The 20,308-nt window shown below is 42.7% G+C and overlaps 1 protein-coding gene across 2 annotated transcripts in view; it reads left to right on the top strand.

Annotated features, from left to right (window-relative positions):
• septin9a (septin 9a) overlaps nt 1–20,308 on the top strand; it is a 71,481-nt gene continuing 51,173 nt past the window's right edge. Inside the window, exons 1-2 of one of the 2 annotated variants that reach the window (XM_070848712.1) lie at nt 1–302; nt 10,330–10,392. In XM_070848712.1, coding sequence (XP_070704813.1) covers nt 281–302; nt 10,330–10,392 — 85 coding nt within the window. In that variant the 5' untranslated portion in view covers nt 1–280. Of the gene's footprint in view, nt 303–10,329; nt 10,393–14,643; nt 14,729–20,308 lie in introns of those variants that run through there. The other variant, XM_070848714.1, reaches the window with a different exon arrangement.

Raw genomic sequence — 20,308 nt, 5'->3', positions numbered from 1 at the left:
CGCGGTGGGAATTTAGACGAGATTAGGTTCAAGAAGTTCAGTAGGAAGTGACTTTACCTGCGCTCAGGTGCGTTTGAAAAGCTGACCGTCCAGAAAAGGAAAGAGAGGCGCAACAAAAAAAAAAAAAAAAGGAAGAGAGAGAGGGAGAGAGGAGCGCACAGACTGAAACAACCTGGAGAAGTTACGGATGCAAACGTCCCCTTGACACACTGCGACTCGTCAACTGTTCAGATTTTCAAATTGTAATAAGCTTAGCGACAAAGAGGAAACATCAACAATCATGAAGAAATATTCATATCCAGGTAAGCGTGTTGCTTTTAGATAATGGGACAAAGGTTGCAGCCTATGCGTGTTTTCTTCTGAGATATCATCAGTCTGTAGTTGTGGACTGATTAAAGGAAAAGGCTCCAGCTTGTGCAGTCTGGGTGTGATGCATGAGCCAGAACCAGAGCCGGAGAAGGGATTGATATAATGTTTAACAGCATCACTGCTCACAGTTACTTTTTCTGTGGGTGTTAAATCATTTCTAAAGCAAGACGATGTCTGATTTGTGGCCTCACACGTATGACATCATGACAAGAGACGGAGCTCAGATCATTCCCCTGCAGCTCAAGGTTTCTTTCATGCTCTTTAATGTAGATTGAGGCTAAAACATGGATTCAGTTTTAGTTGGTTAAACGATCATGAGACAGGTAGATTGTTAATCTGCTTTGATTGACAGTTTCATGGTGCAGTTCCTTCTCTCCTCCCCACTAATAGCCCAAAGAATGACTTGATTTATGATGTATTCAAGCCTACTGGTACAATTCTGGGACTGGCTGGATTTGATTGTGGTTATTGAGAAAGTGTGTCTTATAATACACAGAGGTTATCATAACTGGGTATTAGGCAGCTTGCAGCTCTCTGGAAGTCTAATGTTGCTGCTTAAAGACACCTCGGCAGTCACATTTGCTGCCTTGAGGCTTGAACCGAGGCTGTTTGTTTGAAGGATGGTCTCACTAACCACTAGGGCTGCCTCGTCACCCTCAAACAATCCATCACTGCCATATACGTCCTGACTGATACTTGTGACTTCTCTTTGTCTCCCTCTTCCCTTCTTTCTTTGGCTATCTCCTCCTCCAGCTCTCCTCCTTTTTCTTTCCAGCACTGCTTACCATCACGTCCATCATCTTTTGAGCCTCCTTGCCCTTCTACCCTCTCTCTCTCTCTCTCTCTCTCTCTCTCTCTCTCTCTCTCTCTCTCTCTCTCTCTCTCTCTCTCTCTCCTCTCTCTCTCTCCCTCTAAGCTCCGGCTCAGTCCAGTGTACACAACTCTATCCCGCGGAATGCCGGCTCCTCTTCCCAGAGTCTTTGTGTGATGGAGCGTCCAACGGTTTTCCATCGAAGCTGAGCGCATGTTGGGTCATGCTGCTTCTCCTCCTCCTCCTCCTCCTCCTCCTCCTCCTCTTCCTCCTGTGTGTGTGTGTGTGTGTGTGTGTGTGTGTGTGTGTGTTCTCCCTCTGCTGTGCGACGTGTGTGGAGCTGTCACATTCTTTGTCAGAGCTCCACTGAGGGAATTGTCTAATAACAAAGTGTGAGTGTAATCCGATGTGTGTAGGTGTGTGTGTGTGTGTGTGTGTGTGTGTGTGTGTGTGTGTTTGTTGTGAAAGGCCCTCCTCTCTAACATGTAGGGGTGTTTAGACAAGCATCAGAGATTTGGAGGGGTGACTTTGAGAGAGCCCGTGTGTCAGCATGTGTGTGTATGTTTTGTACGCAAATGCTCTTGCACAGGCACACACACACACACACACACACACACTCACACACTCACACAGACACAGACACACACACACTCACACACTCACACAGACACAGACACACACAAACACTTGCAACACACTGACACGAGCAGCATGACACACATACACACAAACACACCGTGTAACTGGTACACTGACATTTGAGTTTCACGTATAGAAAAGTGTGTATATGTCATTTTGTTGGGGTTGTATATATATATAATATATAATACACGTGTGTGTGTGTGTGTGTGTGTGTGTGTGTGTGTGTGTGTGTGTGTTGTGTGTGTGCCTGTGTTCACTCATGCAACCCTTTGCAGCTGAACCCTGCTCGTGGAGCCGATCCCTGCCTTGCACACCACTCCCTCTAGTCGTCTGGATCAATGAGTAACCTGTATGAATAACAGCCCGCTGCAACACACACACACACACACACACACACACACACACACACAGTCATTATTTTCCAAGTACACTCCTCCTGGTATGTGCTTTTATGTCCTACTCAAAACACACACATACACACCTATTTCCACTACTTGTACCTGTGTGACAAATGCCTCACGCCGCGCTGCATTACAGCTTTTAGCCTGTTTATACGGAAGAGTCAGCGAGGCTTTGATTCGGAGCCTAAAGCAATTGCTGGATGGTAACTTGAAAGTCAAGCTATAAACTGTGTTGAGACATATTTGCCCTGTCATCTAGCAGAGCATGCCGAGGATGGTCTAACCTTCAATTTGGCTTCCTAGAGGCCTGTGAATAATAGACTAATAAGGTATTAGAACACGTGGACATGCACGTACAGTACTCTGGTTGGTGTGATCTGAAACACCAACAGTGTCATGGTGTGAGCTACAGGTCTGACTTTAGACCTAAAAGCATCTGGAAAGGAAAATGTGAGGATGCAGAACACATCAGCTGACTGCATGGAGTCATGTCACGCTGGCAATGAATGAAAACATCAAAATGTGGATTGAGATGGTTTGATTTGATTTTGATTTTTTAAAGCCAAGCTGTGACATTTTCTCCTGCAACATGCACCCTCCTCCTAAAAGTTCACCTTCACTACTGGTCACTACTAACTAACGTATTGACGAAACCCCAATCGTAGCTCATCAACAGTGACATATTTCTCCACATTTTAAAGCAACATGCACTATTTTTTGGGCCTATTTTTTTTTCCAAAGCCAAAAATGCAAAGTGTATGGGCTGGATTCAACTGTTCAACTTTTCTGCTGCAAACTAACCTCCTGGATATGTTATCCAGTATTATAATACTGGGACTGCGTATCTCTAAACTGCAGTTCGAGAACAACTGCTTTTCTGTGCCTATGACTGTTATCAAGGATCCATTATTTCTAAAATGATCAAGAATCTGCTCTTGTTTTCGTTGTAAACTTTATAGCGTAAAGGTAAAGACTGACACGTGTAGCAACAGTAACTAAAGAAGTGTGGCTTAGGGAGTATCTGGTTGTGTACAGGGCTTAAATGCATTTAACTTATGAATTCCTCCACCGCTTTGTGTTACACTATACTCTATAGTGTTTGCAGCACAGTGTCATAGATATACCCTGGTATGTGGAGTTCCCCTGATTGCAGGAGGACTACAGTCTATGTCTTGTCTCTGCTGTGTTTGGTCCTCCCCTCTCAGCCGTGTGGAGCCTGCTCTGAAGTGTCCACTCCGCTCTGTGTTTATTATCTGCAGCCAAGAATGCAGCTCTGTGATGCTGGCTGCTGCTGCTGCTGCTGCTGCTGCTGGGGGTGTCAACTGATACAACAGACTGTCTGTACTGTAGGCCTGAGGCCAGAGGAAGGCCTGTAAAAAGATAATAGCAGGCTCAGAGTGGTTCTGATGTGTGGTGGAGCATGTGTGCTGACATCTAGATGTGGGTATTACAATGATAAAGTGCATATATTTATATATATATATACTGTTTCAATCACACGGCATCCATTCAAATACACGAGTGGCCTTGAATCTGAATTCAATGCACCATCATCTTATTAAATGATGGACTCGATTAGAAGCATTGCACCACAAAGGGAAAAAGTCCATAAAAAGAAATACTGAAGTGTTCTCTGTCGGTCGCAAGGACAGAGCCCTTTACAAGAAACAGCAACTGTTTGGCAGGAGCAACCTTGTCCTGTTGTGACATGAATAAATATCTTTTTTTAACTAGCAATCACTTAAAGTGTTAGTGATTCATAGCTGTTCGGAGACTGTGTTGGAGTGACGATAGATAAGGCGTGCTAGCTGCATGGAAGCCCTGCTGTTGGCACTATGCAAAGTCCTGATTGTATTCATAGCAAAGACGTAATGTAGATAACCACTCTTTGTCACATTTTAACTACATGGGAGTTTAATGAACGTTAATGAACTTATACTTTCATTTCAGTTTCAGTTTGATCAGCTGTTCTGTCCTTCTTTTTTTTTTACACTCAAGCCAGAACTTTCATTCACCAGCATATACAAGCACATGCATGTGTACAAGAGCATGCATTACTCCTGCTATTGTGCTTATTTCTTCAAGGCTACAATTGAATGACTTTGTTTAGTTGTCTCCACTTTTGTCCTCCATGCAAACATGGAAACTCCGGTGGCTGCGCTAAAATGCTAAAAACTCTTTAAAAACACATACGTACAACCATGCATTCACCTGTGACATGCAGTAACTACATGTTTCTTGGGGGAGTTTCTACCCATAAAGGTCTATCGACTATTTTACTGACTGTGTGGGTGTTAACAGCCTCACAAGAAGGAAGGTCGATCCTTATCTGCCACACCAGCATTGTTTTATGGACTGCCATTCTATCCTGTCTACCCCTGGCTTAAAACACTTTTATATAATATGATTTAGGCGCCTGTTTGCACAGTGAATAGCACAGAGGGTTGACTATGTGTTTGGGGAAGCAGTGCTGGTTTTCAATGAGCGTGGTGAGTGAGGAATAGGGTTGTGTTGAAAGTGCAGAGGTAGGAAAAGGTGTTGCCAGTTCATACCTTTGGCGCCGGAGCATTCTGGCTATTCATTTGGGAGGAGTGCAGCTCCGGGTCACAGCCAATGTCTTTCCTCAACTATATGTGTGACCACATGTGTGTAGAAGTCTATTGGTGGTGTGTGTGTGCGTGGCTGTGTTTGGTGAGGTACTTACTCATTAAGTATGCATCCAGGTAAAGGCCTTATCTGGGAAACGGCAGTCTAGCCATTCAGTCTTTCCTTCTTCCTTTCTTTTTTTTTTAACTCACTCTCAGGCAGAGTTATGAAGCATTGTGTTTTCAGAATACCCTTAACATGTTTGATGAGGGCCATAAAAACACAATGGAACAGATAGGTGAGCATTTTCACATTGTAATCTTGACTTGATATATGGATGATGATATACGATAATCACTCACAGTTAAAGCATCTTTAGCTTCTGTTATAGTTCTGAGTGAACTAAATGTGTGGCTGACGTATATATGTGAAAGAGATTTAGATCAGGTGTGAGGAAGACCGTTGACTTCATCAAAAACATCTCAGCAGTTTACAGGAAGAGAAAAGAAAGGAAAACATAAAACATATATTTAGCATATAGATCACTTAACAATATACTAAGGGACACAAGATCATAACTATATTTGATTTTTTTACATTTTTAATTTGAATCTCAAGCATACAGTTGTTGATCTCTTGTGACTTTAAATAAATATTCATGTCTCTATAGAAATCAATCAAATTGTGATACAGATTCATCATGAAATGGTAAAATTTCTGCAAAATCAGAAATTCATCATATCACCTAAGTATACATAATGTCTCTGCTTAATCCAACAAAGTTGCAAAGCTTAATATATTTTTTGAACCCACTCAGAAGGCATGTTAAAGCCAGTGTGTGCGACCAGTAGATGTAACAGACCGACAGCGTTTGGTGACGACAGCTTTATAACCGCAGGCAGAATGAAATGACAGCAATCATTACTGATTTATTCTTTTTCCAAAAAACAACTTTTCCATCACAGTGTGGTAGCTACACTTTAATAATGTCTGCCACGGAGCTGATTAATGCTTTAATCAAAACACCACCAAGCCCTAAAGGGAAAGGTGGAAGTGAAAGATGGTAAAGAGGCTAAAAGGGAGGGAAGAAGAAAGATAAAGCTCCTCCACCTCCGCTGCCCTCCTTTTGCAAACACAAAAATCTCAGATAGTTGTGTGTGTGTGTGTGTGTGTGTGTGTGTGCGAAACAGACAGAGCATGCATTATAGTGTATGTTTTGCAAATCACTCCGCCCTTGTATCTGTTTGCAGGCCTTCATTCATGTGTGTGTTGTATGCTCTTGTGATTCAAGTGCTGCACCCTCTGCCCTCTGTTTACCTTCTCTAGTCATCTGAGACCAATAACTAATCAGTTGACATGTTTGTCCAGGCATAGCCATGCACTTGACCGCCGATGTTACACACACACACACACACACACACACACACACACACACACAGCTTCACCAAGCAGTGCAATGGACATCAATCAGTTAAGTAAATGCACAGGAAAGCATACATTTACTCCTGTCCACAACATGACTTGCGGCACAGCCTAAAGTAGGTTTTTTTCTCCAGCAACATAAACACTGGTTTCATTCTTTTCATGTATCATGTGCGCGTAATGACCTCTGCTGTACATAGCAGTGTCATAAGGAAAATATGACCTCAGAAGATTACAAATCCCCTTGAAGGCAAAAAAAAAAAAGACAGGGATCATAGTGTTGGGAGATTTTTATGAAACCTGTTCAAGCAACGATATATGCTGTGTGTATGCGTATGTGTGTGTGTGTCTTTGTGGCCCCAGACAAGACTGAGCAGGTGAGCACAGCCACAGACTCTGCACATAGACACACACACTCATGCACACCTTTGTGTCAGCGTACAGTTTAACTTTGCAGGTGTCACTCCTTTAGTTTGTATTTAAGCTCTCTGCGATTGGCTATCCCGTGTTTGCTCTAGGTCTGTCAGTACTTTGTCCTCTCTTTAAACCACACGGCTACTGGCAATGTGGAATTATATCACTTCAGTGCCAAATATCTTATCAGCACAACGTCGTGGTGTTGGTACAGCTTCTGTGGCACATTACTTTGTTGCAATGGTAAACTTTCCTTGGTCCGTTTACAACACTTTATGTTGTAAGTGTGTGTGTGTGTGTGTGTGTGTGTGTGTTCACCTCACATCTCTTAAGCTGTAGTCCCAGCTAGAAGAGCAAATAGGTACAGGCTTGCTTTTTGGCTGCAAGGCTTGAAAGACTTGGCTGGCTTTTATTTGTTCTGTCGTTTTTCCATACACTTAAAGCTCTAAAACACACGTAGATATTTGCACACTCACATAATAGACTGATGGTGTTATCACATGGCTCATGGCAAATTAATGATTCGCACTTAAACAAGAAAAAGGGTTGATTCTTTGCACCTCTGACTGTCTGAACACCTGGTTAGTGATTTAAAAATCCTCTTAAATGAGCCAACATTTCCTCTCTGAATCAACAATGAAACTAGAAGCAGCTCTTTCTGACATTTTCATCAACTTTAGACACACATTAATTTACTGCGCAACAGTTTATGAGCCAGAACTATCTAAAGAAAATGTATGATACGCTACACACTACTTTGGAAGCAACTCAGAAAACCTCTCAAAAAGTTATACGTCTTGTATGAAGGTGATTCTAATGTGGAGAAGAGCAGCATTTCGTCCACTATGCAGCCTGACACAAGTTTCTTTAGTTAAATCTGTGTATTCGCTGCACATTGATAATAACCGGTTTTGCAGGAGTTCAGACATTCTCTTTTACTTTCCTTAGTGGAATATGGACTTTTGCCATTAGTCTGACACAGACATGTTTTTTGTTTCAGTTCTTCAGCAAGGTGCTTTGTTTAGTTTGCTGCTGTTGACAGGTTATTCTGACCTAGACACACACGCTAACCGGTTACTCTTACTGCAATATATCTTTAGTCTTTATGAGACACATTCAAAATAATGAGAGTACCTCAACTTATCCAAGCATCCAGCCTCCTCAGCCAATTTCATTCACAATCTTCCTGCCTGAAAACTGTGCAATTGTGCATAAATAAATAAAGTAGAACAAACAGGAATCAGAGTAGGGGGGTGTTACCGCAAATGCCATATCAAACAAATTGGTAATTTTCATTTTTTATGAACATTTACACAAGGTCTCATTTTAGGGAACGTGGTTTTTACATTTGCTCGGCCTCGCTGGTCTACAGAAATGTTTATAATTGTTCTTGGAGGCAGAGTCAATGCCGCAATATCATTTAAATATGGGGATAATGGAGCAAAATTTGAGACGGTTTCTCCTGTAAGACAGTTATAGCGTCATGTTGTTCAACAAAGTGACAGAAAGAGTTGTGTTAAGAATGCAAAAAGAGAGCTTCAGCAGACATTCACACCCTGGCTCCTGTCACCTGCACACAGCTGGCCAATTGTAGCGTAAATGTCTCATGGGAATCTTTCATTTATTTATCATTCATTTATCCTAAACGCACTAAAATCTGGGCTGGGTCGGTTTGGTAGTGGCTGATACAAGTATGCTGATATCTATTAGTCTCTGAAGCAGACACAGAGAGACAGAGGGGGGGGGTCATGGTGAAATACTAAAGGCGTATCTACACAAAACCAGACACAGGGGAAGCAAATTATGCGCATTTCATCATAATGTAGTTTCTTTTATTTATTTTCCTTCATGAGCAACCTCCTCTCTCACTCACAAGTCTCTCTCTAACACACACACACACACACACACACACACACACACACACATTATGGAAGCTTTACTCACGTCCTCCAGTCATACAGTGGCACATTCACTCTTTTTTACCTCAAACCAGCTGTCTTTGTGTTGAAAGCAGTAACAACACGGACGGAAAACCACTATGTTTTCTGCCATTATTGGCAGAAAATGAATGTCATGCCGTCTACCGATTTGTGGTAGGAAGTGCTTCTAAGAACTTAAAAACAGGATGGGACAACTGACTCACTAACCACCGGATGAACTTACCTCATCTGAGCAGTACTGACTGCAGGAGATAAACAGAGGATGTGGGATGTGAAGAAAAGAACACGTATGTGGTTGATGTAAGAGCGATGCCGTATCTTATTGTTATTATTGTTCTTATTGTTATTGTGCCATCACCTGTTCTTCACTGTTCACTGTTTTATCAATATATATACAATGAAATGCTGACTTATAAAGATTTCTCTTCCATCTCTAAAGCCCAACAGCCACTTTGTCTAAAAAACATAAAAAAAGCACAATTGATTTTAAAAAGGATCATTTCTATTGTGATCAATGTGATTCAGTGTGATTTATTCTTAAACCACAATTAACCTTTGCAAACTGTGTATTCAGGCTTTAACAAAATTGGGGGTATTGAACAATTATTCCAACTTTATGGGCAACAGTGTATTAAAGCATAGAGTCACACATACAACTTCATCAATATTACGAATGGAGCTGAAACACCCACCTGAATAGACAACAACAATTGTGTCCCTGTTTGGCTCATGCCCCACTCATGCAATGACTGGTGATTCAGCAAGACTGAACACACACAGACACACACACCAGAGCCGATCAATGAGAGATCACCCGCAGCATTCCACTAGTGTCAGGGAGCAGACCGTCGGCTAAGAGGAAGTGGCGTTCCTCTGATTCCTGAACCAGCCACCATCATGACGGACCTGTTTTTTTTCCCTGCAGAGTTCAGATTCTTCTACATTTTTATCAGCCCTCACTATGATTAGCACTTCCAGTTTTTATATTAACTTACCTGGTGGTGTTTATTGATGCTGCGTCTCTGCCTTTTCCCTCCATTTCCCCCTTTTGACAGATTTGTTATAGCCTGACATTTATTTGCCGCCGATCCTTCATCGTGTGCATGGCGTAGGCACTTTTTACATGATGATAACCACCTGCCAAACGTCATACTGATATTTAAAGGTTCTCCATCAGCACAGTTTTACTGTACTTATAAGCAAACAACGGAGACCTGCTGAAAGTGCACACAATGGATTTTTATTCATAGCTGGAGAGTTGTCACACTGTGGTATGCAGTTTTATTGCTACGCTACCTCATGCATTTTGTTCCAAACTACAGTTTGGTCTGAGTTATTTCCACATCATCCACACAATTATAAACATACAAACAAACCGCAAATGAAAAAAAAAAGTCTGGCTTTCCTTCATAGGCAAATTTCATTTTCTTGGTCATCAAACAATAAAAGCGATTTTTCAAACATTGGTTGACTTTGTTTTTCCACATGACATCTGTTTTGGCCCTGAGGAGACTGTGAAGCAATTGTTTTTCCACTTGGTGCTTCTACATGCTTTGTTGCATTGCTAAGATTTAGCTGATGCTCCTGTTCAGTGCTAATTAACAGTCAAAATTTGAATGAAATATTTATCACGACTTATGTATCAGTCTCTTGCTGATGTGTGCGTGATGGTACATCTATTCATTCTTGTACTCTTGACTCACCAGGAGATTTTATTCATTTATCCCTCTGTTCTCATTTACAGTGAGATCAGCCAGTGCTCGGGTGAGGAGAACAGACAGAGAGGCATCTGGCATCACCAGTCCCAGTAAGTAGACTTGCACCGTGATGATTTTCATCCATACATACATCTGTTCATTCGTCCTTCCTTCAATACATTCAGCACATGCACACCGAGGACAACATAACAACTTAAACACAACATGCATTCATTGTATCCATAGATCAGAAAGACCCGAAGCATCCATGTCTACTTATCCGCCCTCCATCCAAATTTGGTCATTATCAGAGTCTACACTGCACTGTCTGCACTTTTCTAGCTTCCATTTAATCACTCACTATTCCTGTTAAGTATTACATACATAAGTCATTGCCCTTCAGAGGGATGTGGTAACACTGAGGACAGTTTCCTGTTCAGACTACAGCTGAAAGCAGGTAAACAGCAGATCACTGACGCTGTGATAAGAGCAGTTTTAGAGACAGAGAGTGTCCAGCAACGAACAGAGCAGATTTGTGTCCTGGTGCACTTTTCTGAGTGACTGTATCATTGTATTAATGTCATGTGTGTTTGTAAGTCTGTGTATGCAAAATACCTCAAAAGGTATTAAAAGAAAATAGGATTTTTGGAAAAATAGTTTTTGTTTCAGGTAACTAACTAACTCTTCTGTCTCTCTGGTATAACGTGACATGTCTGTGCTGCTTCTTTGATAGTATGTGATTCTAAGAGTGTCTGTCTTCACCCACTGTGTCGTGTTTTTCTATTTTCTTTTTTTTGGCTCTTGATGCAGCAGACAGGGCAACAGCAATTCAGGGAGTGCAGTGTTTTGCAATATTTAATAAAAATGATATTTTGCAATACTTTCAAAAATCACTTTTTTTTCTCTTCATATGAAATTTCATGTCTGCATAAAAATAAGGCCTTGATAAAAAAAAAAAAAAAGACCTACAATTGTATCATTTGCATCATTATGTGTTTGTGCATCCACATGTGAGACTTGTGTGAGTGTGTGCATGTGTGTGTGTGTGTGTGTGTGTGTGTGTGTGCGCACGCGTGTGTGCATGTAGCTAATACACAATATTGGAATGCATGTTGATGCTGTGGCTGTGGCTCACCACTGAGGCATCTTCTACCAGTGGAAAGAGCAAAGAGCCTTCTGCAGCATCAGCACACAGACAGGAGGGAGAAAGCAGAGAACACACGCGCACACACACACACACACACACACACACACACTTGGTTTGCACAAACAGATTACAGACTGTTTGTGTATGTACAAACTCACCGTGAGGAGCAGTGTGTCATGCAGAGGCCCCTTTCATCAAACTTGCAGCATACAAGCTGTGACTTGCAACATGAGACCATTTCCTTTTGTGTTCATTTTGACACTGTTAACTGAAGTGCGTGGGGACTATAGTACTCACAAATATATCTTCAATTCATGGAGGATGACAATCACTTGACAAATGGGATGCTGGCACTGTTTGTGGTCTGTATGGGTGCAGTGTTGCATACAAAGACATATCCTGAATCCCAGGATGTGTATTCAGCCCACAGATAGCTGAGTACCTGGAAAGTGTATGTGTCATGTAATGTGTTTGTGTCAATGTAAACTTCTATGGAAAGAAAAAGTGACCAAGTACAAACCAAGAAAAAGTATTGGGAGCAAACAAGGACAAAAGAGGAACTTTACTGTTAAATTCGAGTGAGCATGAATATCTACTTCTCAGTCTAGTCTATGGAAACAGCTGTACTTTTGACTCAAACACCTACATTTGAGTGTGTACTTCTCATGCATGCACACTGTCACATTCTTAAATGCTCAGAATCGGCCTAAACACCCGGCGAAAATTGTAAGAGCACATGATTATACAGAGTGTTATACATCAGTTTTATTCTGGTTTCCTTTTTGTTTGCCTGTTTTTTCTTCAGCATCAGAGCATGTGGAGTCCTTGAGCTGCTGTGTTTTACTATCTGTGAACAAGAGTGACAGACTTATACACACGAAAGCATGCCAGTGGACAAACACACGCACACACACACACACACACACATACACACAGATGCAGATATGCGTAAGCACATAGAGGTTGTTAGGAAGTGCTTAAGGCTGAGGATAAGGCCCTTCTTGTCAGCAGACCTCTCTGACATTGATGCAGTCGCCACAGGGCGTGTGTGTGTGTCTGTGTCTGTGTGTGTGTCTGTGTGTGACCGACAGACCAATCACATCTACCTTTTGGGGACAAAATACAAATTCCTATAGCGTCTATGGTTGTGTGTGTGTGTGTGTGTGTGTGTGTGTGTGTGTGTGTGCGCGTGTTCATTGGCATTTGGAGGGAAATGCCCCATGCCCCATACAAAACATCTGCCAACGGGGCAGATTCCCGGGTGTGTGGGAGCGCGCTTTACTGTAACCTCAACTCACATACACACAAAACAGACACACACAGAACACAAACACTCACACTTACACACAAACACACAGGTCTATCCGACACTCTCCCTATTGTTGATCTGTGAGTGCTTAATTCCTCATCTGGCAGTCAGCAGATCCTGCTGTATTGGACAAACACAGAATTAGTGCTGATCACAATCTGAGGTGTTGTTTTTAAGGTTATTTTGTCCAACAGTGATCAAATACTATTAAAATTGTTGCCATTGTTACGTTTGAGAAGGAGTCTGCGGGCTATACTTGCATTTATTCTCGTCTTATCTCATTTGGCTAAAGATCTGTTTTTATTTTGATGTTTCATTTAATTGATTTTAATCTGCAATTAGCAAGATTTTATGTTAAAACCAGTTTCAGTTTAATCCCAAAACAGTTCAAATATAAATACAATCACATGACATAATAGAAATATGTGAAATGGGACTACCTAATAAGCAATCTGGAGTTTGAGGACAGGGGCTCAGACACTAGGCTTGCCTATTGTCATGAATACGCATGACTTGACCAGACTTGACTTTTGTTTTTCAGTGTTTAGCTATCAAGACTTTGCACCTAATTAGTCCTTTATTACTTTAGAGTTGTATGGTAATCCTGAAAGACTCAAGAGTTGTATGTCAATACCTTCCCACACCTCCTATTAGGTTTCTGTCAACTTGCAAGTCATCAGAGATGCCGATTTTGGCCATTTGGTGCTGCCAGTGTGCAAATTTTACTCATTTCATCACATAAAGCATCACAATTAGGCAACTGGCTTTTATTAAAGGATTGGTAAAAACAGATATATAAATGAAAAACAAGCACACACAAACACACACTACATACAATCATTAGTACATGAACACATGGTGCGCACAGGCCAACATGCAATATGCAAGGTCACTGCAACAGAGCCTGTGTGTGTGTGTGTGTGTGTGTGTGTTGCACAAGACCTCAGACTAACATGTCTGAGTGTGTTTGATCTCTCTATCAGAGCTCAGACGCTTGCCATGTGACCTCTGACCCCTGGCGCAGTGTGACGAACGTGTCAAAGGTCAGAGGTCATCTGACTTTCCTGAACACAGAGACGGGTCATATAACACACACACACACACACACACACACACACTCATGAGTCGTTTTCTCTCTCTCTGTCTGGAATATTCACTCTTGCTGTCATTCTTCCTCTCCAGTAACACTGGCACGAGCACACTGCGCCTCCTGCATTAACCCTTAAAACCATTTCTGGGTGCTTTGGTAGATTTCCCGCCTTGCTTCCTTCCTTTATTGTTTTTGCATGTCAGTATTATTTCAACAGACTATCATCCTTCCACAAAGGCAGAGCTGTATCTGATGCATTATGAGGAAGTCTAGCCGTAGTTCAGGGAGTGCCTTTCACTCCAGCTTGACAAGATTGCTGTTGGTATCAAATGAATCAACGCCACAGCACACACACACACACACACACACACACACACACAGAGACACACGCATAAGGAACATTATAAGTTAGCTGACGGAAGAGTTTGCTAGTCCAGTGGGTTATTTTAGTCTGCAAGGAGCCTGTCCGCGTCACATGGCGAAGCTAATGGTTTCTATTTTCAAGATACAATGCTGCTTCAGTCTTTTGGTCTCATCAGGGGAAAGAGAGGATAAGAGAGGGAAAAAGAGAGAGAGTGTTGAAGGCAACATATGATCAGCACATGGGGATGTCGTAATTCTGAATTCATTAGCGAGACACACTGAAGGAATCAAACTCGGGAGAGGGAGGGAGAGCAGAGAGCCCCCAAAGGAAAGAGAGAGTAAGAAGAGGAGGAAGAGGAACAGAGGGAGGGAGTGAGGGAGGGAGGGAGGGAGGGAGAGAGAGAGGGACGAGAGAAAGGGAAGTCCAAAAAAAGACAGAGAGAGAGAGAGAGAGAGAGAGAGAGTGGAGTCAAAGAGCAGACACTACATGTGGCCGTGGAGGGAGTGATCTGGTTATGGAGGGGGACAAATTCTCAGGTAAGACAAACTCTCCTGAAACAGTCAGCCCAGATGAGTTTGTGCCTCTGTTCTGAATGGAAAACAAATTATCGTTCTTCAATCAGCTTTTTTACTGTGGTCGAGTGTCTATTCTGTAAGAGCCTGCCTCTATTTTCCCCTCTATGGTATTTTCCACTCTCTCATTCTGTCCTGTTTGCTGACTGCATGTTTTCTTTGGGGTTTGGAGCTGGAACTGGGAGCTCCGCAGGGTTTGTGTAGCAGCTTAGCAGACCTGTTTCGGTTTATCTGTCTTTATCTGTTCTGTGCCGGTTGTGTTTGCAGGCATTTCTGTTTGTGCCCAACACCTCCTCCACCCCCTCTGTCCCATTGTTCCCAGTTAAATGTTTTTGTCAGGTTGTTGCTCAGTCACCACCTCTTTCCCATTCCCATCTCTCTCTCCGTTCCGCCTGTCTTTACACATTTTCATTTTTGCGTGAACGTAAAAATCAAGCACAGTATCAAGCACACAATCAAGTACAGTAAGACATTCACTGCAGTGGAGAAACTCTGAAGGTCTGATTCTGTGGTGAAGTGACACAGAAACAGCACTTACTTCTTAGACATTTCTCTCTTTTTTCTCCATCTGCATTCTCCCATTCTTCTTTGGTGTGAAAACAGGAAAAAGCTCTGTTTGAACAGTACTACTCTTGTCCCTCGTGGCTCTGATCCCGCTTCGGCCATCAGTCAGTTCCTCCTTTAGCTAACAGGATAGAGAATGCCCTGTTTCAGTCCACCAGCAAAAAAGAAGCTAACTTAGCAAATAAAGATACTTACTTTTTCTAGTCTGACATTGTTTTTCACCACTGGATGTCGTGAGCAATATGCATGTTGAATTGAAAAGATGTTGTGTATGTATTGTGTGTGTGCATTATGCTAAAGTCATTAGTGAGGTAATGCTGTCTGCTTTTTAATGGTATTTTTTATGAGAGTTAGTGTTCGCTGGAGTGGAAGCTGAAGTGGCTGCAGCAACATGTGCATGTGTCAGTGTGCGTAACTGGTTGTGTGTGTTTGTGACCTAACATAGCTTATGGCACCTACGCGGTGTGTGAAATCTGGATGTAGGTGAGACCACTGACAAGTGTGTGTGTGCGTGTGTGTGTGTGTGTGTGTGTGATGGAGGTATCACCCTCCCTCCTCTCTCTCTCAGTGTGGCCCCAGGTGCTTCCTCCAGGGAGCTGTAACAGCTTCAGCAGGACATACTTGTTGGATGTTTCTGCTTTGAGTGAATGTTCGCTGGGGTTTTTATGTATTCATGCTTTCTAGTGTGTGGTGTGTTTGAATATGTGTGCATACTTTTGAGCCAGTGTGATGTTGTTGCATGAGCGCAAATAGGAGGTATGTCCAAGTGTGGCTAAAGGCTAAAGGCTGTGTCCTCTACATATGTATGTGTGTGTGTGTGTTATCTGGACATGTATCATGAGCACCTCATCTGCCTCTGACAAATCAATTTGATTCACTTCTCACTACGGTTAAAGGCTCCTTTTGTTTCCTGTGTTTTTCTTCCCACATGAATCAACAGTGATGATGCTTTCAATGGAAACTGCCCATCAGCCTCACAAATAGAGAATAAAGGGGCTGACGTGTCCCATTCATTCCAGTCACAGCGAGGTTAGCTGGTGATGCTGGTGATGAAAGTCTGTATGACGCAGCCACAGTCACCTCGGACCGACATCTCCGGCCTGTGACTTACAGAGCAGCCTCAGCCAGCTCAGCTGACTCTCATACGAATGTTTTAATGATTTTAGTGAAAGATGTCAGTTGTCTTGTCTTGTCTTATGCTGAAAGTTGTCTAATATGTAATATATGCTTTTCCCACTAGATGGAGGTGCTGAGTTGAGTAATTCACTGTTTTTATGTCGACCTCGCTCAGCTGAGAACGCTCATGTGAGGCAACAAGTGTTGTTTTGGTGTTTTCTACTTGTTTTGAACATCACCCACAATAGGTTTAAGGAGAAGTTTTATTAAAAGGAAATTGCAGCCGTGTTGCTTCCTGGTGAGCCGCGATTGGTGTTGTCGGGTGCTTTGCCATGGCAACGTGCTGAGCAGAACAATATGTGAGTGCAGCGGGAGCAGCGAGAACGGCGATCACAATGCTGGCTTGTTGACGTACTAAACAGTGTTATTACCCGGTGGAGAGACGGAGCCGAGGGCGGAGGTGGGAGAGAGACAGAGAGAGAGAGAGAGAGAGAGAGACAGACAGAGAGAAAGAGTGAAAGACAGAGAGAGAGAAAGAGACAGAGAGGCCTACTGAGAATCCTTTCTGATGGAGGACAGCTGCTCTCTCTATTTACTAAGCCATTCCATCCCATGCGTGAGGGAACACACACACACACACACATGCAGGCAGCAGCATGTGTGCAGACAGTCGATTCACTCACTCACACACAGGCACCGCTCACTGCAAAGAAAACCACTGAGCAAAAGGGGGGTTATGAGCTGGCAGGGGTTATGCCAGCGTGTGTGTGTGTGTGTGTGTGTGTGTGCATGTACATGCAGTGCATTCGGACCATGTTTCCAACAGGTGCTGTATTTGATTAAAGTTAGCAGAGCCTGGCTGGGTGCTGCTGTTTAACATTTGGCTGAGGGCAGCTGCTGTCACTACAGCTGTGCATATACTTTAGACGAAGCCACTTCACCATGTGGGCTCTGGGGCCACACGAGGGGCTTTTTATTGTGTGTGTTATATTGTGGATCTGTCGAACCTGCTGCTACGACAATTACAATTCACCAAATAATGCAGACTCTTACACTGTGTGTGCAACTACATGTGCACACTGATCACTTTCAGCGTCGAGTGTTCTTTTGTCTGCAAACATTTTTTAACAAATTAGACTGTCAGCGATCCTCACTGCAGTAGTTTCCCTTGAAATTCACATTTAGCTGAAAGCACAGTACTGTACTGTACTGTACTGAAAGCCAGGCACTTTTCTGGTTATGTTTACACTACCTCTGCTGCTGATTCCATTAGTCATGCTAACGCTACTCTCTTTCTGTGTCTCACTCTTTCTTTCATTATTTCTTTCTCACACACAGCAGGGAGAAATCTTCCTGCTTCCTAGTTTCCATTAAAGCGACGAGGGCTCGCTGTCACTTCATATCTCTCTCTCTCTTTCTTTCTTCTCGTCTCTGCCTGGGGAGAGAACTGGCACGCCTTTCGCCACCTTTCCTCTCCTCTCCTTCATGTCTTGTCCATCTATGCTCTCCCCCTCTCCCCTCTGAAGTCCCGAGCCAGGTAAAGGTCCTTATTATGGGGGTTGCCATGTAAACAGAGCTGCTGTAACTAGCTAGGCACATCCAACATATACACACATGAACTAGTGAATACATGCAGTCGATGCAAGCAATGCACGCACACACTCACCGACACACAACACATACAGATCCTACCTCTTCCAGATGGCTCATTTGATACAGCCTGACTCATGGGCCAGTTGTCTGCATCCAGGCCAACAAATCTCTTGTTGTTTTAGGACGAACACAGCAGGAACCTGGGGTTTCCTCTGTAGCTGATACTGGTAATGTTTGAAATAACAGTAACTGTCTAAACCTGACATGACCTGATGAAACACTCATCATTATTCACAGTGTAAAACAGCATTTGTCACAACACACAACCGTCCACAGATATAATGCTACTAAATCGTTTAACTTCTTCACAATAACATTCACTTTTAAGGACTTTAAGGACTTCACTTTTAAGGATTTACAATCACCTCCTAAAAACCTATTTTTAAGTGTAATTTCATGGATTAGTATTGACACTTAACTGATGATGAAAACAGATTTATTCAAATTAATCAATCTGTATTTGTATAGCGGCAATTTTTTAACAAGTGTTAGCTCAAGATGCTTTCCATAAAGAGCAGGTCTAGACCAAACTCTTTAATCAAGAGAGACACCCAACAATTAAAGATTTCAAAATTAAGGATTCAAGAATCCCCACATGAGCATCAGGTATCAGGTATCAGGCAACAGTGGCAGGAAAAACTCCTTTAACGGGAAGAAACTTTGAACAGAACCAGGCTCAGAGGTGGGCGGCTTTCTGTCGGGGTCCATGTTGGGTGGAGGTTGGACAACAACTATAATAAGAATAGCGACTATATTACTGACAATAGGAATATGACGAATAATGAGTAATATGGTAACAGTGAATATATGAAAACATGACTAATATTAGTAAAAAGTGCGGGCGGCAGATGATCCACAGCAGTGATCTGTGGCAGCCAGAGACCCACAGCCAGAAGAGATTTAGATCATGACCTGTGAAACAAGTAGTTTTGGTAAGTATTTCCATCACTAGGGTTTGTACAGTAAGGTTGTTTTTTTGAAGAAGTTGTATTTGACACAGCTGTAGTCATGAATAAAGCAGCTCATGTGTATCTTTGCACCGCACTGTGAATTTGGTTATAACTGAATCATTTCTTGGAGCTGCAGCTCAGATCCCAGAGACGTCTGTCCACTAGCACAGGCCACACCGCAGTGGAGGGGGGCAGGCTGGCGCCAAAACAGTTGGACCTGTTGGTGTCTTTGTGTGTGTGTGTGTGTGTGCATGTTTGTGCACACACTGACCATTGACATTCACAAACCTGCTGTTGCACTGGCATTGCCCTAGCAACTGCCACGCCGACCTGGCATCCGTTTATAGGAGTTATCCTCCTCTCCTCCCACTCTGCGCCTCTCATTTTCCAGCTCTCACGAGGGCAGGACCCACTTTGGTGGTGGTCTGGGTTTCTTTAAGCAGTTGGTGGCTGTTTCTGTCTCTCTTTATCTGTATGCTTCAGTGCAATATAACACCAGAAGCTGCTTATTCAACTACATTACAATGTTCTTATGTACAGGAAGCCTGAAGCCCCAAGAGATTCTTTACCAGACTTTGGTTTATCATCACTTTTTTAAAACAACATCTATACAAAACAAATTTTACTACCAGTAAATCCTACAGATAGCTTCTCCATCTCCTTGTGGTGAATTAATTCTTGGGTTAATAATGCCTATGTTTACTGTCAGGCCTGCTGCATTACTTTATCTCACTGTTCATCTTCAGTGGTTGCATGGGTGAATTTTGTTTTTTCTAAGCAATCCCCTCTCTCTTTACTAGGCAAGAAAGCAATGATGCAGCAGCAAAGTTTATTCGAAAAAAAGAGTCAGTGCAGTGGAATTGACACGTTAAAGTTATCAGCACTCATATTGGAATCAGCATGACCTTGTATAACCTTTCAGAGTCGTACAAACATTTAGGCCAGTTCATACCATATCCAAGGCATATGTCCTGCTAGTGGCAGATTAAGACTGTTTTCAGAGCCGTGCATGGCACACTGCGTCACTATGACGGCCATGAAATGAATGGAGTTCTTTACAGATCTGGGTGAAAAAAACATTCTAGTCTTCTCCGAGTGTGACACTTGTTACAGCAGATTGGATTAGAGCTGTCTGGGCTTGCTGGGGCTTGCAAGGATATGCAGGGGGAAGGAAGTGCTTTTCTGTGTGTGTGTGTGTGTGTGTGTGTGTGTGTGTGTGTGTGTATTTCCCTGAAAGGGTTTGATGCAGGGCTGAGCGCAT

Source organism: Pempheris klunzingeri, chromosome 17, assembly GCF_042242105.1.
Source record: "Pempheris klunzingeri isolate RE-2024b chromosome 17, fPemKlu1.hap1, whole genome shotgun sequence".
Classification (NCBI taxonomy): domain Eukaryota; kingdom Metazoa; phylum Chordata; class Actinopteri; order Acropomatiformes; family Pempheridae; genus Pempheris; species Pempheris klunzingeri.
This window is presented reverse-complemented; position numbering and strand designations above follow the sequence as displayed.